Genomic DNA, 16,499 nt, shown 5'->3' on the forward strand with positions numbered 1-16,499 from the left:
CAACCTCGTGAGTCGTGCCCCGACCCCCACCTCTGTTATATAGCGCGGGTCACAGGGGCCCACCAACCATGGTTTGGTTGGGCGCCTCCGATCAGGGCGAGGGGCCGTTCGACCCATTGGGTTCGAACGGGATAGAGATCAACCTAACACCTTCCATACGCTGGGGTGCAACGCGGAGCATCCCACCCATGTCACCGCTATGCTCCACACATGCATGGTTGTCGGGCAGTCCTAGATGAGGTGCACCGAGCTCTCGAGGTTGCGCATGCATGGCAGAAATATCCGTTTGGCCATCCGCACCGTTGTAGCCTGTCATTGCACCACAGCCGGTTCAAGTGGAGCAGCCACAGAAACATCTTGTTCTTGCCCGACGCCCACCCTTTCCATATGATCTTCTTGAAGCAGCAAGTGTTATTTCCGTCTAGCTAGACCTTGTATGCCGAGCTGTTGGAGTAGCGGCCCGAGCCGATGAGGTTCCACGAGATGGTGTCTCGAGTGTGCTGATCCAGCACCGGCGCCGCTGCCCGGAACTCCCTTGCCAGCATAGTGGCCTATTGTATGATGCCCTCCTCGTCGCTGTGCCTTAGGTCGAGGATCGACCTGCCTCCTGTAGTGCAACCCGCACCGTTCTATTCTTCCTGGTAGAGTGGTTGAACATCAGGGGGTAGGCGTCGCACATCGGGCGTCCCTCGAGCCAGCTGCAGTGCCAGAAGGTCATCGCGTCACCGTTGCTGATGGTGGCCGTCGTTGATGCCGCGAAGAGGGCGCGATCGCCGTTGTTGCGGGCCATGCCGGTGCCCACCCATGGTCTCGCCGGCTGCCGCAAGCTCCACCAGAGCCATCTTAGCTGCAGAGCGTGTGCAAAGCGCGGTAAGTCATGGATGCCAAGGCCACAACTACTTTCCGGCTCCGTAATGAGCTTCCAAGCCACCTTGCATTTCCCTCCCGATACCTTCTCATCTTGCGCGCAGAGGAAACGGCGACGCGCCTTGTCGATGTCTTTGAAGAGCTTCTTGGGCGCCCGACGGACAGTGAGTGCGAAGGTTGGCATGGCCGAGAGGACACATCGCACCAAGACACGCCGTCTGGCTAGTGGCATGAGCCTGCCCTTCCACCCAGCCAACCACGTGCGAATTCTGTCAAGTATGAACCACCCTAGTCCTGCCTATCATGACAGGGAGGCCAAGATATCTGATTGGGATGCCTGTTGTCTGCCCGCCACAATTCAAAAGGACGTCGCCGAGGTCTACGTCGTCGTAGCAGATGGGGACCACAGAGGATTTTGGCGGGCTGACACGCACCCCGTGGCCTCACCGAAGAGCTTGAGAACCTCCATCAGTGCGCCGATCTCCTCCCGGGATGTGTTCGCGAAGATAATGGCGTCGTCGGCGTACAAGCTGACCCGTAGCCTTGCCGCGCTGCCCGGTATTGGCTGCAGGATCCCCGCACGCGCCGCCCGTACTAGTAGCCGATGCAGCGGGTCGATCACGATGATGAAGAGGAGGGACGAGAGGGGGCCCCCCTGTTGCAACCCACAACGTGGAAGATGATCTCGCGGGGGGTGCCGCTCAGCAGGCAGGCCGATGCAGAGGTTTACAGCAGGGAAGAGATCCAGTTTCTCTAGCATGCATTGAATCCCAACCGCTGCATCAGATCGAGTAGCTACTCCCATGAGACGCTATCAAAGGCCTTGGCTATGTCTAGTTTCAGAAGGAGCACTGGGGTTTTGCTGCGGTGCAGAGCTCTGATAGTGTTATGCACGTACATGAAGTTGTCCTGAATGCACTTGTTCTTCTGGAAGGCAGTCGGCGCCTAGAGAGCACTTTAGCGATCAGCTTCGCGACGGAGTGTATCAGGTTGATGGGTCGGTAGTCACCAACAGTGGTGGCCCCTTCCTTCTTGGGCAGCAGGAAGATCATCACTAGGTTCAGGTCGCTGAAGTCCCCCCTAGCAAGCTTGTAGAAGTGGTCAAAGACGGCCATGACATCGGTCTTGATTGTGCCCTAGCAGGCCCAGAAGAACGTGCCCGAGAAGCCGTCAGGGCCCAGCACCTTGTCCATCGGCGATGCCATGATCGCCTCCCACACATCGGCTTATGAGAAAGGGTTGTCCAATCCCTCGTTCTGTATTCGTGGCAGCTCAATGGCATCCCAGTTTAGAGTTCGTCCCCTTGTACGCACCGTGTCCAGCAGCTCTGTGAAGTGGTGGTGCACCACAGCGGCCTTGTCGGCCATTTATCACTGAGTTTCAGTGGAGTTTGTGCTCTGTTCTTGACCATGCCTCCTTTTTTGTTGTTGTTTTTGATGTTTCCGTTTTTTTGGTTTGGTGATTTTGATGGACTTTCTCAGGGTATCGTACCGTGCAGTCGGGTTTCTGGGTTGCATGGTGTCATTAGGTCCATTACCATCCGACCATGTCCACGTAAAACTCATTAATTCTTTTGTGTTGAACCTTCTGCACTAATCAACTAGAATTTTTCTTCTATTTCTTTCCTACTTCTAAAGTTTTGAGTTGATGGTCATCCGTTCACTTTCAATGCAACACCTCCTCTCGAACCAGACAGCTGACACACAACCAAGCCATACTAGTGACACACAACCAAGCCATACTAGTGACCAAAGCATACTAGAAGTTGCTATGGGCTACAATGCAAATAAATGAATCAAATAAATGATTAAGGTCGTTTTCAAGTCCATGACTCATTTCTCCCTCATATGTTCAGGCTACTTCGGACGTCAAATAGGTGTCCAACGGGTTCCCCAAAATTCAACCGTCTACACAGTCCAGGCTCCCTATCTCATATGTGGGAGAGAAATGTGATTATCCGTACTATGCGTCATGTTATCTCCAATACGCGGTCCCAGTATAAAAACCCCACCCCACGCTGCCGTTGGAAATATGCCGTAGAGGCTATAATATTGTATTATTATATTTTTATTTTCATAATTAAGACTTTATATTTCATGCTATAACTGCTATGATTCTGGAATATGTGATTGAGTGAAAAACTCATATGCACGCGTGAGATGATAAACGGTAAAATATAGGTTCCGGGTCTTGCCTCTAAGACTGGCTCTAGTGTTGTTGGTGATCATCTTTTCTCGATCTCAGGATATCGTTAAGTGTAAAGATAGTCATGAAAGAACATTGAGAGTATGACATTAGAAGAACGATCATACTGAATCAACCCAATCTTGTTTGTTATACTTTGAGATAATGTCATCTGAAATCAATTGTTATAACATAGAGCGTTAGCATGTGTTTTAGTTTCTCAGACCATGAGAGTATCTTAGTCAGTTTGTACCGTACAATGGACTTTGGGGTTGCTCAAATGTCATATGTAACTAGGTGATTATAACGACAGCTTACAGGTTCAGGAAAAAGTTTGACAAGGGAATAGAAAGGCTTGAGGAACAACACTTATCACACGAAAAAGGCTCGTACCGCGCTTTATATATAAAGCACTGACCACAACAACCATCCGGATACAAACACTATACCACCACACTCTAGGGTAGAAACATAGATGTTGAAGCTCAGCTACATCCAGATACCACCAAGAAAACGAAATATAAGCAACAAAGCACCACTTGAGGTAAATGAAGCATAGCCGGACATCGATGAGCCGAGGCCTACAAAGTGGCGCCTTCAGGAAGGACACGACACAAGAGTGCCGTCACAGCCTGATCGAATTGATTTGGGATTTCACCTAGAGTGTCCCGGAGAGGATCGAGTAGCCGTGATGATGCCTTTAGGAAGGAGGCGACGCCCACGGGCGTCGTTACCGGGTTTTCACCCCAGCTCGCATGATCCAAGCCCGAAATAGGTATGTGCACAGCCATACCACCACCACCTACCGTCGATCACCAGCCACCACGCCGCCCTCATGGCCATGATAGCTGGCGAGCATCCGAGCCATGGGCTCCGCCCACAAGCACCGTCGCGGCTAGGGTTTCCCCCCGGACGCTCGCGGGAGCATCGCGGGAGGGAGGGGGGAGAGAGAGACGGGTCAACTTCCGAACAACACTTATCAGGGTACAAAAGAAAGGGTTGAGGAACAGAACGAAGAACCGGTAGAGACCCATGAATGAATCTCCCGCGACTGACGCAGAAATGGACAATTCTTGACAAATTTCCACGGAGCTTAGGGAATGTGCCATTTATAAGCCCACTTATTGGTCTAACAGTTCAAGAAAGGTTTTTACCGGGAAAATGAATTATCGAGCTACTAAACGGGCCTTGTGGCGCCACTTACATCCCAAGCAGAGTTACTGTAAAATTCACGCGTTCCAAACAGACCACGAAGACGACACAACAAGCCGACCGGAGAAATTCAGGCCATTCCAGCATCAGGATTATGATGAAGTTCTTCTTCACCCAACAAAGTGTTTCGTTTGGGTGTGTTACGCGAGCAACAGCAGGCTCAGGCAGCTCAATTGGAATGCACAACAAACAAGTAGCAACGAGGACTTAAGTTTAGCTCCCACATTCGGTACATGATAGAGCAAACATAATAAACTGAAACATCCGGCAAATCATCGAATTAACAACATCCTAACTTACAACATTATAAGCTCATAAACCCTAGCTTTTCGACTAAGTAAGGCTGATGGGTACCATTGACTAAGTAAGCACACAACAACCCCCCAATTCAAGCTCAAACTGGCTGGCATTGCCATGGGGCCGCACAGCACGGTGGTTTTCGGTTGCTTCAGTTTTTCGCAGCTTCATGTTCCACTTCGTCCCAGCGGTATATGCTGCCATCCTTGCTGCAGGCAACGATCGTGCTGAAGAATGGAAGAAAAGAAGAAGAGTGACACACAATTCTTATGCGTCAACACCAAAACCAGACTTCAAAGAAGAAAAACTATGATGGATGCACATAGCACACATGAGAGGCTATATCCATAAAAGTACAGGATAAATAAATGCTAGAGGTACTACTGGATCAGAGGTGGCGAACGGAACATGGTGATGTACCTTCCATCAAACGACACTGCAGTCTGCCTTATTGTCATTTTGCATTGCGGACTACTCAGCCTGGAAATTATCAGTGTGTACATGCAGGAACATACAAGTTAATAGCTAGCACCACCACAACATGCAGAGGAGGAGAAACTGGGAATAGCTGAACTTGCTTGGTTAAACTTACATGGTAATTAGCTCAGGAGGGCACGTCTGCACATCCCACACATAGATTTTGCCTTCACGGTTGCCTGTTTAATTACGAGCAAACGATTAACCACAAGAGTTATACATTTTGAATTTCATCTAACCCCGATCGGGTGGATGTAGATGAGTTCGTTTACGAGCAAATGATTAGCCACGAGCATGTTTTCTACAAATATCATTTTTTCACGTCTACAAGTACGGCCATCCTCAGAAACTTGTTGACAATCACATAAGTACAATACAATACAGAAATATGTCCGCAGATAATAATTTCAATATAAAGTGTTACCTATTGCTAATTGATTGAAGTGAAAATCACATGAGAATTTGATACACCAAATGTCACAATCGGGCACAGGGTACTTCTGAAGAACATCAATGCTATCCTGCATATGGAATGAAGAATCACTTCAGATGAAGGCACATAGTATGGCCGGCATCATTTTTATAAACAAAGGAGCACAACCAGAACTAGTTTGGATTAGTACAAAAGTATAATTTGTTAAGCCCTATAGTTCTTTAAAAGTAAAACTGCATCACCTCGCCATGACCCTGCTCTTTTGTTTTTGGCTCCCACAGAACAATTTCATTTTCAACACTCTGCAAGTTCAAGGCAAATCAGATCAGATGTTTTCATCCTTCAGGAAATAATTAAACCAGCATTGAGAAACAGGTGGCAGCACTAATCTTTGATATAAAAAGAGACTGTAAAGTATGATATTACAGGTTTCAGGTATAGTCTGAAATTTTGCACCAGTAAGCATTCTAGCACTGTGTTCACACTAATTCGTCTCTCCTACAAAAATGAGCAATTTACCTTCGACAGGATGAAGTCACCAAGCCACCTAGTACAGTCAACATAGTTAGAATGCACCACGCAAGTCATAAGCTGGAAGGGGATAGATCAGCACGATGCTGAGAGGGTTAAGAACAATACTAAAAGTTTGCATAATAACAGGTTCAAAGATGAGAGATACTTAACATACCGGAAATTGGACAACTTTTGTTGGAAATTTTGATGGAAGGTCAGTCCATGTAAAGGATTTCTTCACGTATGGCGAAAATTCTATGACAACATTAACAAAACATGTCAGTGATCAGCAGTAATAAAATGTAAATAGGAAGCAAGATCGATGAAATGGTTCTCTAACCTTTCATTGACCATATTTTAACTGTATTATCCATGCCACAACTGGCAATTCGGTGCACATCAGAAGGGTGGAAGTCCTGATATAACGGAAGTATGAATGAAAGGACAGTTAGTGCCGAGATAACATGTTTTATTTTTCAGTGATACTAACTAAAATTTGATCCACTCAATAATGCCAGTAGCTGGAAGACATGTTTTAACTATATTTAGAGTGTGTTCGGATTTAGTCCAAGCTAGCCTTGACAAATATTTGGCTAGCTATAATTTTGGTGAAGATTTTGCTAGCCCATAATTTGTCCAACATTGGTAAGAAAACTGAACTAGGGTGGCCAAACGAGCATTGGCATGCCAGAAAATTGGCCATGATCCTAACAAAGACCAAGTTTTTGATTATGAACAAAATATTGGTAGGGTAGCTTTTGGACACAATCCAAACATATCTTCGGGCAGTGAAGTGAGTGGTAATATAAAACAATGTCACTATAGGAGGTAGGTGTAACTTACAACACTCAATACATCATGACGGTGACCTCCTCCTCCAGCAAAAATCAAGATGCAGATCCCTGTATGGACATTCCATAGCCTAACAGACTCGTCCTATAAGGCCATATAAACTGCGTCAGAAAGGTAAAAGGCATAGGTATATCCAGCATCACACCAGGTTATCTGCCAACCTTGCTTGCAGAAATGAAGAGCGAAGGATTCAATGGTTGAGTTCTGATCTCATTTATTGAACCACCATGGCCAATAAAACTCTGCATGATTTGTAAGACGAAATAAGAAACGTACTCCACGTTCGTAATCATTAGTTTAGGATATTGAATCATCATATATATGCCCAATTTCATTACTACCTCAGAAGAATAGATCTGCTAGGTTGTATCCATCCGTCCTAAAATAAGTGTCTCAACTTTGTAAAGTTGAGACACTTATTTTGGGATGGAGGGAGTACATGTTTTCACCATGCTAGACATACTAAAGTATTTGACATCTACAATCTCTTTCGGAGAAAAATAAGCTACTGCATAGCAGAAACACAACTTTTCCTAAAATTCCAAATCATCATCTCGAATGACAATACAGGGAAACCAACAATTATCAAATAAGTAACTGTTTTCAGAAAGGGCATCAAATAAGCAGCTGAATAGTAGATTGATGCAAGTGAAACTTCATCCATCTTGGCCACAATAACGAAGTAGAAAACTCTGGCACTATTATACCTTAAACAACTTCCCGGTGGCACAGTTGATGACCCGAATGACCATATTGGTTCCTGCTGCCACTAGCAGTGGTGTGCTGCGAAGGTCAGAAACCCAGCTCACAGTGTAGAATGACTGAGCATCCTGAGATAAGATGCAGACCTCATCAGCCTCAGAGAAAGTACAACTAATATAATAAACTGAAGATTCTAGAGATTGTAATGGAGCTTACGTCCGCATCAATGTATGCTTGCAGAACAGCCAAGTTACCATCGGGGAGGCCACGGTACGTCGTCACCTGCAAGATCAACACGATTAAGAACATTCCCAAATCTAAAGACAGAGCAAAGATCGAGCAAGCGGGCAACCACAAAAGGCTTACACGATTGCCGCCGGCGGTGGCGAAGATGTCGTAGTAGCGGGCGTCGATGAAGTTGAAGCTGATGGCGTAGAGCGGATGCTTACCCTCAGTGTGCTTGCTGCAGAGCTTGAACTCCCGGCTCCCGCTGGGCACCAGCGACCCCACCGCCGCATCGCACCCTAAACCCTGCACCGGGCGCAGGCTCGCCATGGGCGCCGGGAGAGGCTGGGGCTCTGGCGCCTCCTCCTCCTCCACCGCCGCCTTCCCCTTCCCCTTCCCCCCACCCTTCCTCTCGGCCGGCGCTTTCGTGGCAGCGGCGGCGGTGGCTTGGGCGGGTGGGATGGGGCGGCGCTGTGACCTCCGGCGCGTGTCGACCTCAGGCGTTGTCGTCGCGCTTCAGAGTTGAGAGATTTGGGGTTTAAGCACCGCACAGAAATCAGATTTACATTTTCTTCTTGCGAAAATCAAATTAGGAAAGAATCAAGTGGATACTACAAAACTTTGCTGTATCAATAAAAGCAATTAATCGGGCACCTGCAGTTTACACTTGGATTTACATCTTCCATTTTTGGCAAACCTTTAAACGCAGTACAGTAATTGGGTTTTCAAATTGCAAATAGGGACACGAGTATATCAATAGCAAACATTTAATTATATACGTACACAGGTTACAACTGGATTTGTACTGTAACTCAGATGGGGCTACTGCATTCTGCAACCGGATTTACATCCATTCGCATTAAAAAAAAAGATTTACATCCAAATCTTTCTTTTTCACAGAACTGAACAATTGTTCAACAAGTTGATATACCTGGATTTTGCTTCAACTTCACTTAAAAAGTTGAGTAAACAAATTTCCCACTGTGAGGAAAATCACTCATACTAAAGAAAAAAAATGTTTTTTTTGAAAATAACCTAATAAACTAAAACTATTTGTGTTATCAATGACAATAAACCACATACCATAACTAGATTGAGAACCAAAGGAACTATATAACATAGATCTGAAAATAAAATTTACTTTGATTTAGTAAGAAAAAAAAGTTTGGAGTAACAATCTTTTTCGTGTACCACTTACTTGCCAGTGGACCCCATCAACGGCGTCTCATCGTTCGGGGTGCTCATGCCGTAGCAAGTAGTTGGACTAAGGGGCCTTGATAAGATGCCTAAAGGTGTAGTTGTGTGGGGTTTTCTAGATAGTTGTCTAGACAACGACACTAAACATGTATAGTATGTTTGACATGCTTTGCCAGATATGGAAGAAAGCGCCGATTTTTTGTTCAGGGGAGTCTCAGATCCACATGTGCGGCTGTAACCACAAAGAAAAGATGGTCAGAATTGAATAAGGCAATGAGATGTCATTGTTCGATGAACCCGGGTAAGTGTTAAGGTGCGATAACAACAAGACAACTGGAGAAGAGGAACACGACGAAGATAATGGATACCAGCAGTGAAGGATGTCGATGGCGGCGGCGGCGGGGGCTGGAATGAATTGTATGTTCTGGTGTATGTTCGGGTTTATATAACTGAAATTTAGGGTTTCAAAACTAGTTGATCAAAATATGTGTTCATGGGCCTGTTGTTTTCACGGGCCTACCCGTTACTTGGGCCCGACACCTTACAGAATGTTCGTGGAATGAACCCATAGATTTTTCATCATCTATAAAGGTCATTTCGATAAATAAAAACTAGATTAAACTCCCATTGATTGCACTACACTAATTTCATAAGGATTATTCGAGTAGCTAGATCTCCAAAAATACTCGTTAAACTCTGGTGTGCATGTAGTCCCTACATTGAAGTTATTCAGTACTTTTTGTATTTGTAGTTCATGTATATAGTATGCAATGTACTATTAATCAACATAATTGATTTGTGTATGGCTTTGTGGTAGCACAAATCCTGCTTTAGACCTCCCTTTTCCAAACTGTTGATAAACTTCCAAGCCGGATATTCTAATTTACCCTAGAAACCTTCATTGATTGTAACATCCTCCCTTCATGGATCTTGGAGGCTTTCTACTCCTGCAAAAGTTATCGTTCCAGTTAGCATAGGATACATGAATCGCGGTACTCCTTCCCCGAGTCTGGATTTCTGCCAAACAAAAAGCGCATCGACCACGTCTTTGCCTAGTGTGACCCATGGCTTTTCTCCTTGGTGACCTTGCAATGTGCCATTGTTCTTAGTGAATCATTATCTGATGATGAATATGAAAATGAAGACATAGATCTGATCTGATATTGTTAGAATCCCACGGTCGGTGCTAGTTATTGAGGGTTTTTTCATCGGGTCCTAACAACACTACTAGAACAAGTACACAGATTCGTAGTCATGGGAACATTACCCTAGGTTTCGGTGCATCTAGAACACGAATAAAAAGTCTCACATAATCTACCTCATTCGGGCCCCTGACGACCCATAAGTATAGGGGGTCAATCAGTCTTTCGATAAGTAAGAGTGTCGAACCCAACGGGGAGAAGAAGGAAATGACAAGCGGTTTTCAGCAAGGTATTCTCTGCAAGCACTAAAAATGTTGGTAACAGATAGTTCGATAGCAAGAAATTCTGTAACAAGAAAGTAACACTAAAGGTAAATAAAGTGCAGCAAGGTAGCCCAATCTTTTTGTGGCGAAGGACAAGCCAAAACGGTTTCTTATAATAAGCAAAGCGTTCTTGAGGGGACACGGGAATTTCATCTAGTCACTTTCATCATGTTGGTTTGATTTATGTTCGCTACTTTGATAATTTGATATGTGGGTGGACCGGTGCTTAGGTGTTGTTCTTACTTGAACAAACCTCCTACTTATGATTAACCCCCTCGCAAGCATCCGCAACTAAGAGAAAAGTATTAAGATAAAATCTAACCATAGCATTAAACTTTTGGATCCAAATCAGTCCCTTGCGAAGTAGCGCATAAACTAGGGTTTAAGATTCTGTCACTCTCGCGACCCATCATCTAATAACTACTCCACAATGCATTCCCTTAGGCCCAAATATAGTGAAGTGCCATGTAGTCGACTTTCACATGACACCACTAAGGGAATCATAACATACATACCATCAAAATATCGAACACATATCAAGTTCACATGATTACTTGCAACAAGATTTCTCCCGTGACCTCAAGAACAAAAGTAACTACTCACAAATGATATTCATGATCAAGATCAGAGGGGTATTAAATAGCATAATGGATCTGAACTTATAATCTTCAACCAAATAAACCATATAGTAATCAACTACAAGATGTAATCAACACTACTATTCACCCACAAGCACCAATCTAAGGTTCCGGTGCAAAGATTGAATACAAGAGATGAACTAGGGTTTGAGAGGAGATGGTGCTATTGAAGATGTTGATGGAGATTGCCCTCCCCAAGATGGGATAGTTGTTGGTGATGATGATAACGATGATTTTCCCCACCGGGAGGGAAGTTCCCTCAGCGGAATCGCTTCGCCGGAGGGCAAAAGTGCTCTTGCCCAAGTTCCGCCTCGAGACGGCGGCGCTTCGTCCCGAAAGTCCTCTCCTCATTTTTTCTAGGTCAAAATGACTTATATACCAGAAGAGGGGCACCAGAGGTGGGCCGAGGAGGGCACAACCCACCAGGGCGCGCCTGGGCTCCCTGGCATGCCCAAGTGGGTTGTGCCCACTTGGTGGGCCTCCTCTGGTAGTTATTTGCTCCAATAATTCTTATATATTCCATAAAACTCCATGAAGTTTCAGCTCATTTGGAGATGTGCAGAATAGGTGGACTGACATAGATTCTTATGAAAACATCTGTCGGTATTCTCTCTCTTTGTGTGAACCTTGCATATTATGAGAGAAAAGGCATTAGAATTATTCCATGCATGAAAACATCATAAATAACAGTAGGAAAACATGACGCAAAATGGACGTATCAACTCTCCCAAGCTTAGACCTCGCTTGTCCTCAAGAGAAAACCGAAATCGAATAACATGTCCACATGCTTACAGAGAGAGGTGTCGATAAAAACAAAATACGGACATAGAAACATCAAATATATTATTATAACATCAACAAACTTTAGCATAGAACTTTTATCACAGACTTCTTATGAATAAGTAACAATTCATCACAACATCCAAGTATAAAGCATAAACTCTATTGAAAATCAACAAACTATGTTCTCAGTCAATTTTGCAACTACAATTCATCATCTTTTCAGGAAGGGTCACGTATCGGAGCCTTTTGGCAAGTCCACATACTCAACCATCATATAGTCTTCTATGATTGCTAACACTCACCGCATACACATGAGCAAAAAGTTTAAACCGGACACATAAAAAGATAGGGGCTTATAGTTTCGCCTCCCAACATATTCACCTCAAGGGTGATGTCAACAATAATAACTCATGCCCACCCATATCCAACTGGATATATGTGCCTAGATCTTTCCTTACCATATGGTGCTTGCCAAAAGAGAAAATAAAAATGAATAGAGATAAATACTTTGACTCTTGCATAAAAGTAAATACATAAAAGTAAAAGATAGGCCCTTCATAGAGGGAGCAGAGGTTTCCATGCGCTTTTTTGGTTGTATGCTCAATCTCTTAGTGCAAAAGAACGCCATGTTATATTGCCCCTTATGATAGCAACAATTATTATACAGTCTGTCGCCTTTATTATTTTGCCATCACAAGTTTGTACAACGTTCAATTTTCTCTTACACTAAATGATCTAACAAATTTAGAAGCAATTTTTATTGCCTTATTGCACCGATGACAACTTACTTGAAGGATCTTATTCAATCCATAGGTAGGTATGGTGGGCTCTCAAAATAAGATTTGGGTTGAGGGTTTTGGATGCACAAGTCGTATCTCTACTTAGTGCGGAATTTTTTGTCTAGCAAAGATGGGAGGCAAGCACCACATGTTAAAGGATCTATGACAATAGAACTTCTATGTGAATATGAACAAACATAAATCACTACATTGTCTTCCTTGTCCAACGTCAAATTTTTTGGCATACAATATTTGATGGGGGCTCACAATCAAAAAATATGTCCAAGATAGTGTATTTGCATGTGAATCTTCTCTTCCTGTAACATCCCAAATTTTCAATTTGAAATGTTATACACTAGATCATCTTTGCATATCATATTCTATTGCATTTTGGTTGATCCTAGAAATTTCACGCAACTCAAGGACCCTCGGAGAGAGTTGGGGATTTCGTTATTTTCATATTTGAGTTGTCTCAAATTTGGAAAATAGGATCATTTGATTTTATTTATTTTCTCTTCAATTATTTCTATTACAAAAATATGAGAGAGGGAATTAAATGACTTTTCCAAAATAAAGAAATATTGAGGATTTAATAAAAAATCAAATAAGATTTTATTTTGGTTTTATTTGCTATTTTATTTGAATTTAGGAAAAATGCGCATTTTTCAAAATTGCATTTAGGCCCCAAATAAATGTTTATCCTGTGCGGCTTGATTTTAGAAGCCAGGGAAAATTTATTTCGGAATTTTTGAAGTCCGTTTAGTATTTCTTTTGTTTTTTTCGAGCGTAATTTTTTTTTTAAAGTCTGAACCGACCTTGGGCCGTAACCTGCCAGGACTCCTCCTGGCCGGGCCTTTTTATAGCGCCCCGAGGCCCCGGCCGAAGCCCAAGCCGCCCCACCCGAAAAACCCTAACCCTAGCCGGCCCCCGCCGCCGCCGCCCCGACGCCGCGTCGCCACCCGCCCGCGCCGCCGCCGCCGGAGCACCGCCGCCGCCGGAGCACCGTCGTTCGCCGGAGTTGCCGGAGGTAGTTTTTTTGCCTCTGGTTTTTCTCGAAAAACCGTTTGGTTTTCTGACGGTTTTGTTCATTTTTTAGTTCCGGTTTTTTTAAATAGATCGGTTTTTCTGGTTTATTTAATTGGCGAGCGTTCGTCCTTTCGTTCGTTTTAACGAACGTTCGTCGTTTTTATGCGATTTCTGATCCGATTTTCATTTTAGTCTAATTTTTCGTTCGTTTATTCGAATCAGGCGATTCAAGCGCCTGTAGTTTCGTCTCGAAACCCTCTTTCCATTTAACCAACTCAAACAAGTTTTTGCCACTGTAAAAATTTCCCTAGATCCAGAATAGTAAACAAAGCCTGTTTCTTTTGCCGTTTGTCTTCCGTTGCTTCGTTCGATTTGATTCTTTTTGCCAACCGGAGTTCTTAAGTTGAAATTTCTGGTTACATCTCTTATTTGAGTTTTACCCATGCATTAGTTGAGTACTTATTGTATGCTTGTTTGTTTGCGATAGAGTACCCGGAGTGCGCCGCTTGCTACTTCGAATCGCTAGGTTTCCCGGATCATCAGCAAGGCAAGTAACACTTTGATCATGTTTTCCCACTACCCAGTTTTATTGCATTAGATCAATCCTCACACATTGCATGATTAGGATCTAATTAAATTGTGGGTTTGGGAAGTAGTTGAGGTAGTACCTATTACCTATTTATTATCAAACCTTTGGGAGTTACTTCTACGTTTGCTTATTATGCCATGCTATGCTAGTGGACGTGGATTGGGTTTGAGAGTATTTCATGACAGATGTGAGATTGTTAATTAATGGTTTATTTAAGGTGGCAACTTAAACACACATCTGGGTGGATTGAGGCACCTGGGTATTCCAGGATTGCCTGTTTTTTATGGACCGCCACCCAGGCTCAAAGGGATCATGAGATTATTCATGCTAGAAACTTCCGTGTGCAGCCACAAGCTATTATGGGATCTAGCATAGTTGATTAAGTTGTGCGAACTCTTACAGTGGTAGACTAGCAGATGTAGGGGAAAGTAGGTGTAACGGTCTACCCAACCGTAAGATGCTAGTGCTTCTGAAAGACTATGTCTCGGTCATCCGTCTTCTCAAACACCATGCAGTGCGAGAAACCAAAAAGAGGCGATCGAGTCTTGTGGAGAAAAGTGCGCAAACCTCTGCAGAGTGTATAAACTAATCATGATTAGCCGTGTCCCCGATTATGGACATCTTGAGTATCTAGTACCTGGATTATCATGTGAATCTCAACATGTTACTCTAAAAATAAACTTTGTTGGGTTTTGTTTAATGATGATGCTTAATTGGGATTGAGAATGCTGTCAACCATTCTAAATGTTTAACAACTACCAAGATAGTTAAATAAAATTTATTCCTTTGCAGTAGGGAAAAATTGGCTTTACACAAAACTGTAACCATAGAGCTTTCCACCAGCCAAATATGCATATAGAATAGCCTGTTTCATTCCATTACTCTCTATGTGTTACTTTGCCAGCATATTCCAGGTGCTGACCCGTTTTCGGGCTGCAACGTTAATGTTGCAGACTTTTCAGACGATGATTAAGGAGTTTTTAGGTCGTGGTTCTATACTCAGTGATGCTGTTGGAGTTGATGGACTCACTTATCTTCCAAGCCTTTCGCTGTTATCGTTATTAGATGGCCTTAAGCCATATTTATTGTACTAAGTTCTCTTTTGAGACCCTCGATGTAATAAGTGTGTGATTGCTATTCTGTTATAAATCCTTCAAGTACTTTGTGGTGTCGGCATTACTGATCCAGGGATGACACCTGAGCACAGAGATTTGACCGTTTGAGGTCTGGTTGCTACAAGATGATATCAGAGCACACGCTGACTGTAGGACACGACCACTAAGCTAAAAGACCTAGATCACTACTCACTCTCTTCTCTTTCTGACTCCTCATCTTTTCTACTCTTTTAGGATGGCGGATACAAGGAACAAGTTCACGCAACCGGATGAAGATACACCCTTTGGACATCACTTGAAGGAAGTCACTAGATACCTGAACATAGGAGTACCAAGCTTCACCGGAACCTACAACACCACTTTACCTGAAGAAGAGCGCTGGATGATTCAAGTTCAAGTTCCAGGAAGAACGTTCATGATAGTCACCGAGCCCATAGAGTTTTCTTTTGATGCACCAACTTGGAGTCTAGGAAAGAGCATGGCAGCTCACATCGCCATGGGACATATTGGAGAAGTCTACCGCAATGATCTTAAGGATACTATCTACCAGATTTGTGGGCGCCGAGATGAGCACTGGGAGATGATCAGCACCAGGAAGGATAGATCAGTTGCAGCTTTTATCCAGGAGTTAAACCAACACATTCGACGTCAGGAGAACCAGATGTGCGCCGACATGATAGATCTGAAGAAGGCGAGGACAAGAATCAAGGAACTGGAGGAAGAACTCAAGGCTACTCGTGAAGATTATGAAGAGGAAATTGAAGTATTAGTGGAGAAGAATGACGATCTGATCAAGAAGATTGGAATATTTATGGGAGGCCCTACACCGATAGAAGAAGACGAAGAACCCAAGGAGATTTGCCCGGAAGACTACATCATCATCGACGACACCGACTCGGATCCAGATGATAGCGATGATGACTATGTTGATGAAGCTGGAGCAGATATCATGGAGTCTGCAACCGAAGAATATTTTTAGTAGACCACCTCATCAGTAGTAGTAGTCCACCATGTAAAAATAGTAGTCCGAGCACTTTTGCGATAGTTAGATCGATTGTATGCCCTTGTTTGATTGATTGAATGAAGTGAATCGTTTGCTTTTGCCTCATGTGCATATGGGTAGTGTTTTCTCTTTAGACCCCCTC

General features: G+C 43.8%; 1 protein-coding gene across 1 annotated transcript; it reads right to left on the reverse strand.

Moving 5' to 3' along the window:
* Positions 1-4,711: 4,711 nt before the first annotated feature.
* LOC123152038 (polycomb group protein FIE1-like) lies at positions 4,712-8,128 on the reverse strand. The gene is made up of 13 exons (XM_044571648.1): positions 7,904-8,128; positions 7,754-7,819; positions 7,543-7,665; positions 6,997-7,077; positions 6,827-6,919; positions 6,324-6,399; positions 6,159-6,238; positions 5,990-6,061; positions 5,713-5,772; positions 5,462-5,558; positions 5,153-5,216; positions 4,981-5,040; positions 4,712-4,787 (listed from the first exon to the last, which is right to left on the reverse strand). The coding sequence occupies exons 1-13, from the start codon at positions 8,090-8,092 to the stop codon at positions 4,712-4,714; spliced, it is 1,137 nt and encodes a 378-aa protein (XP_044427583.1). The 5' UTR covers positions 8,093-8,128.
* Between the last annotated feature and the right edge of the window lie 8,371 nt (positions 8,129-16,499).

Source organism: Triticum aestivum, chromosome 7A (assembly GCF_018294505.1).
Source record: "Triticum aestivum cultivar Chinese Spring chromosome 7A, IWGSC CS RefSeq v2.1, whole genome shotgun sequence".
NCBI lineage: Eukaryota > Viridiplantae > Streptophyta > Magnoliopsida > Poales > Poaceae > Triticum > Triticum aestivum.

Coding starts and splice junctions, on each gene's coding strand:
- LOC123152038 (XM_044571648.1), bottom strand. CDS start 8,092: ATGGCGAGCCTGCGCCCGGTGCAGGGTTTAGGGTGCGATGCGGCGGTG. Junction 5,773..5,989: donor GTGACTTCATCCTGTCGAAG/GTAAATTGCTCA, acceptor TTGAACTTGCAG/AGTGTTGAAAATGAAATTGT. Junction 5,559..5,712: donor AAGAGCAGGGTCATGGCGAG/GTGATGCAGTTT, acceptor TTCCATATGCAG/GATAGCATTGATGTTCTTCA.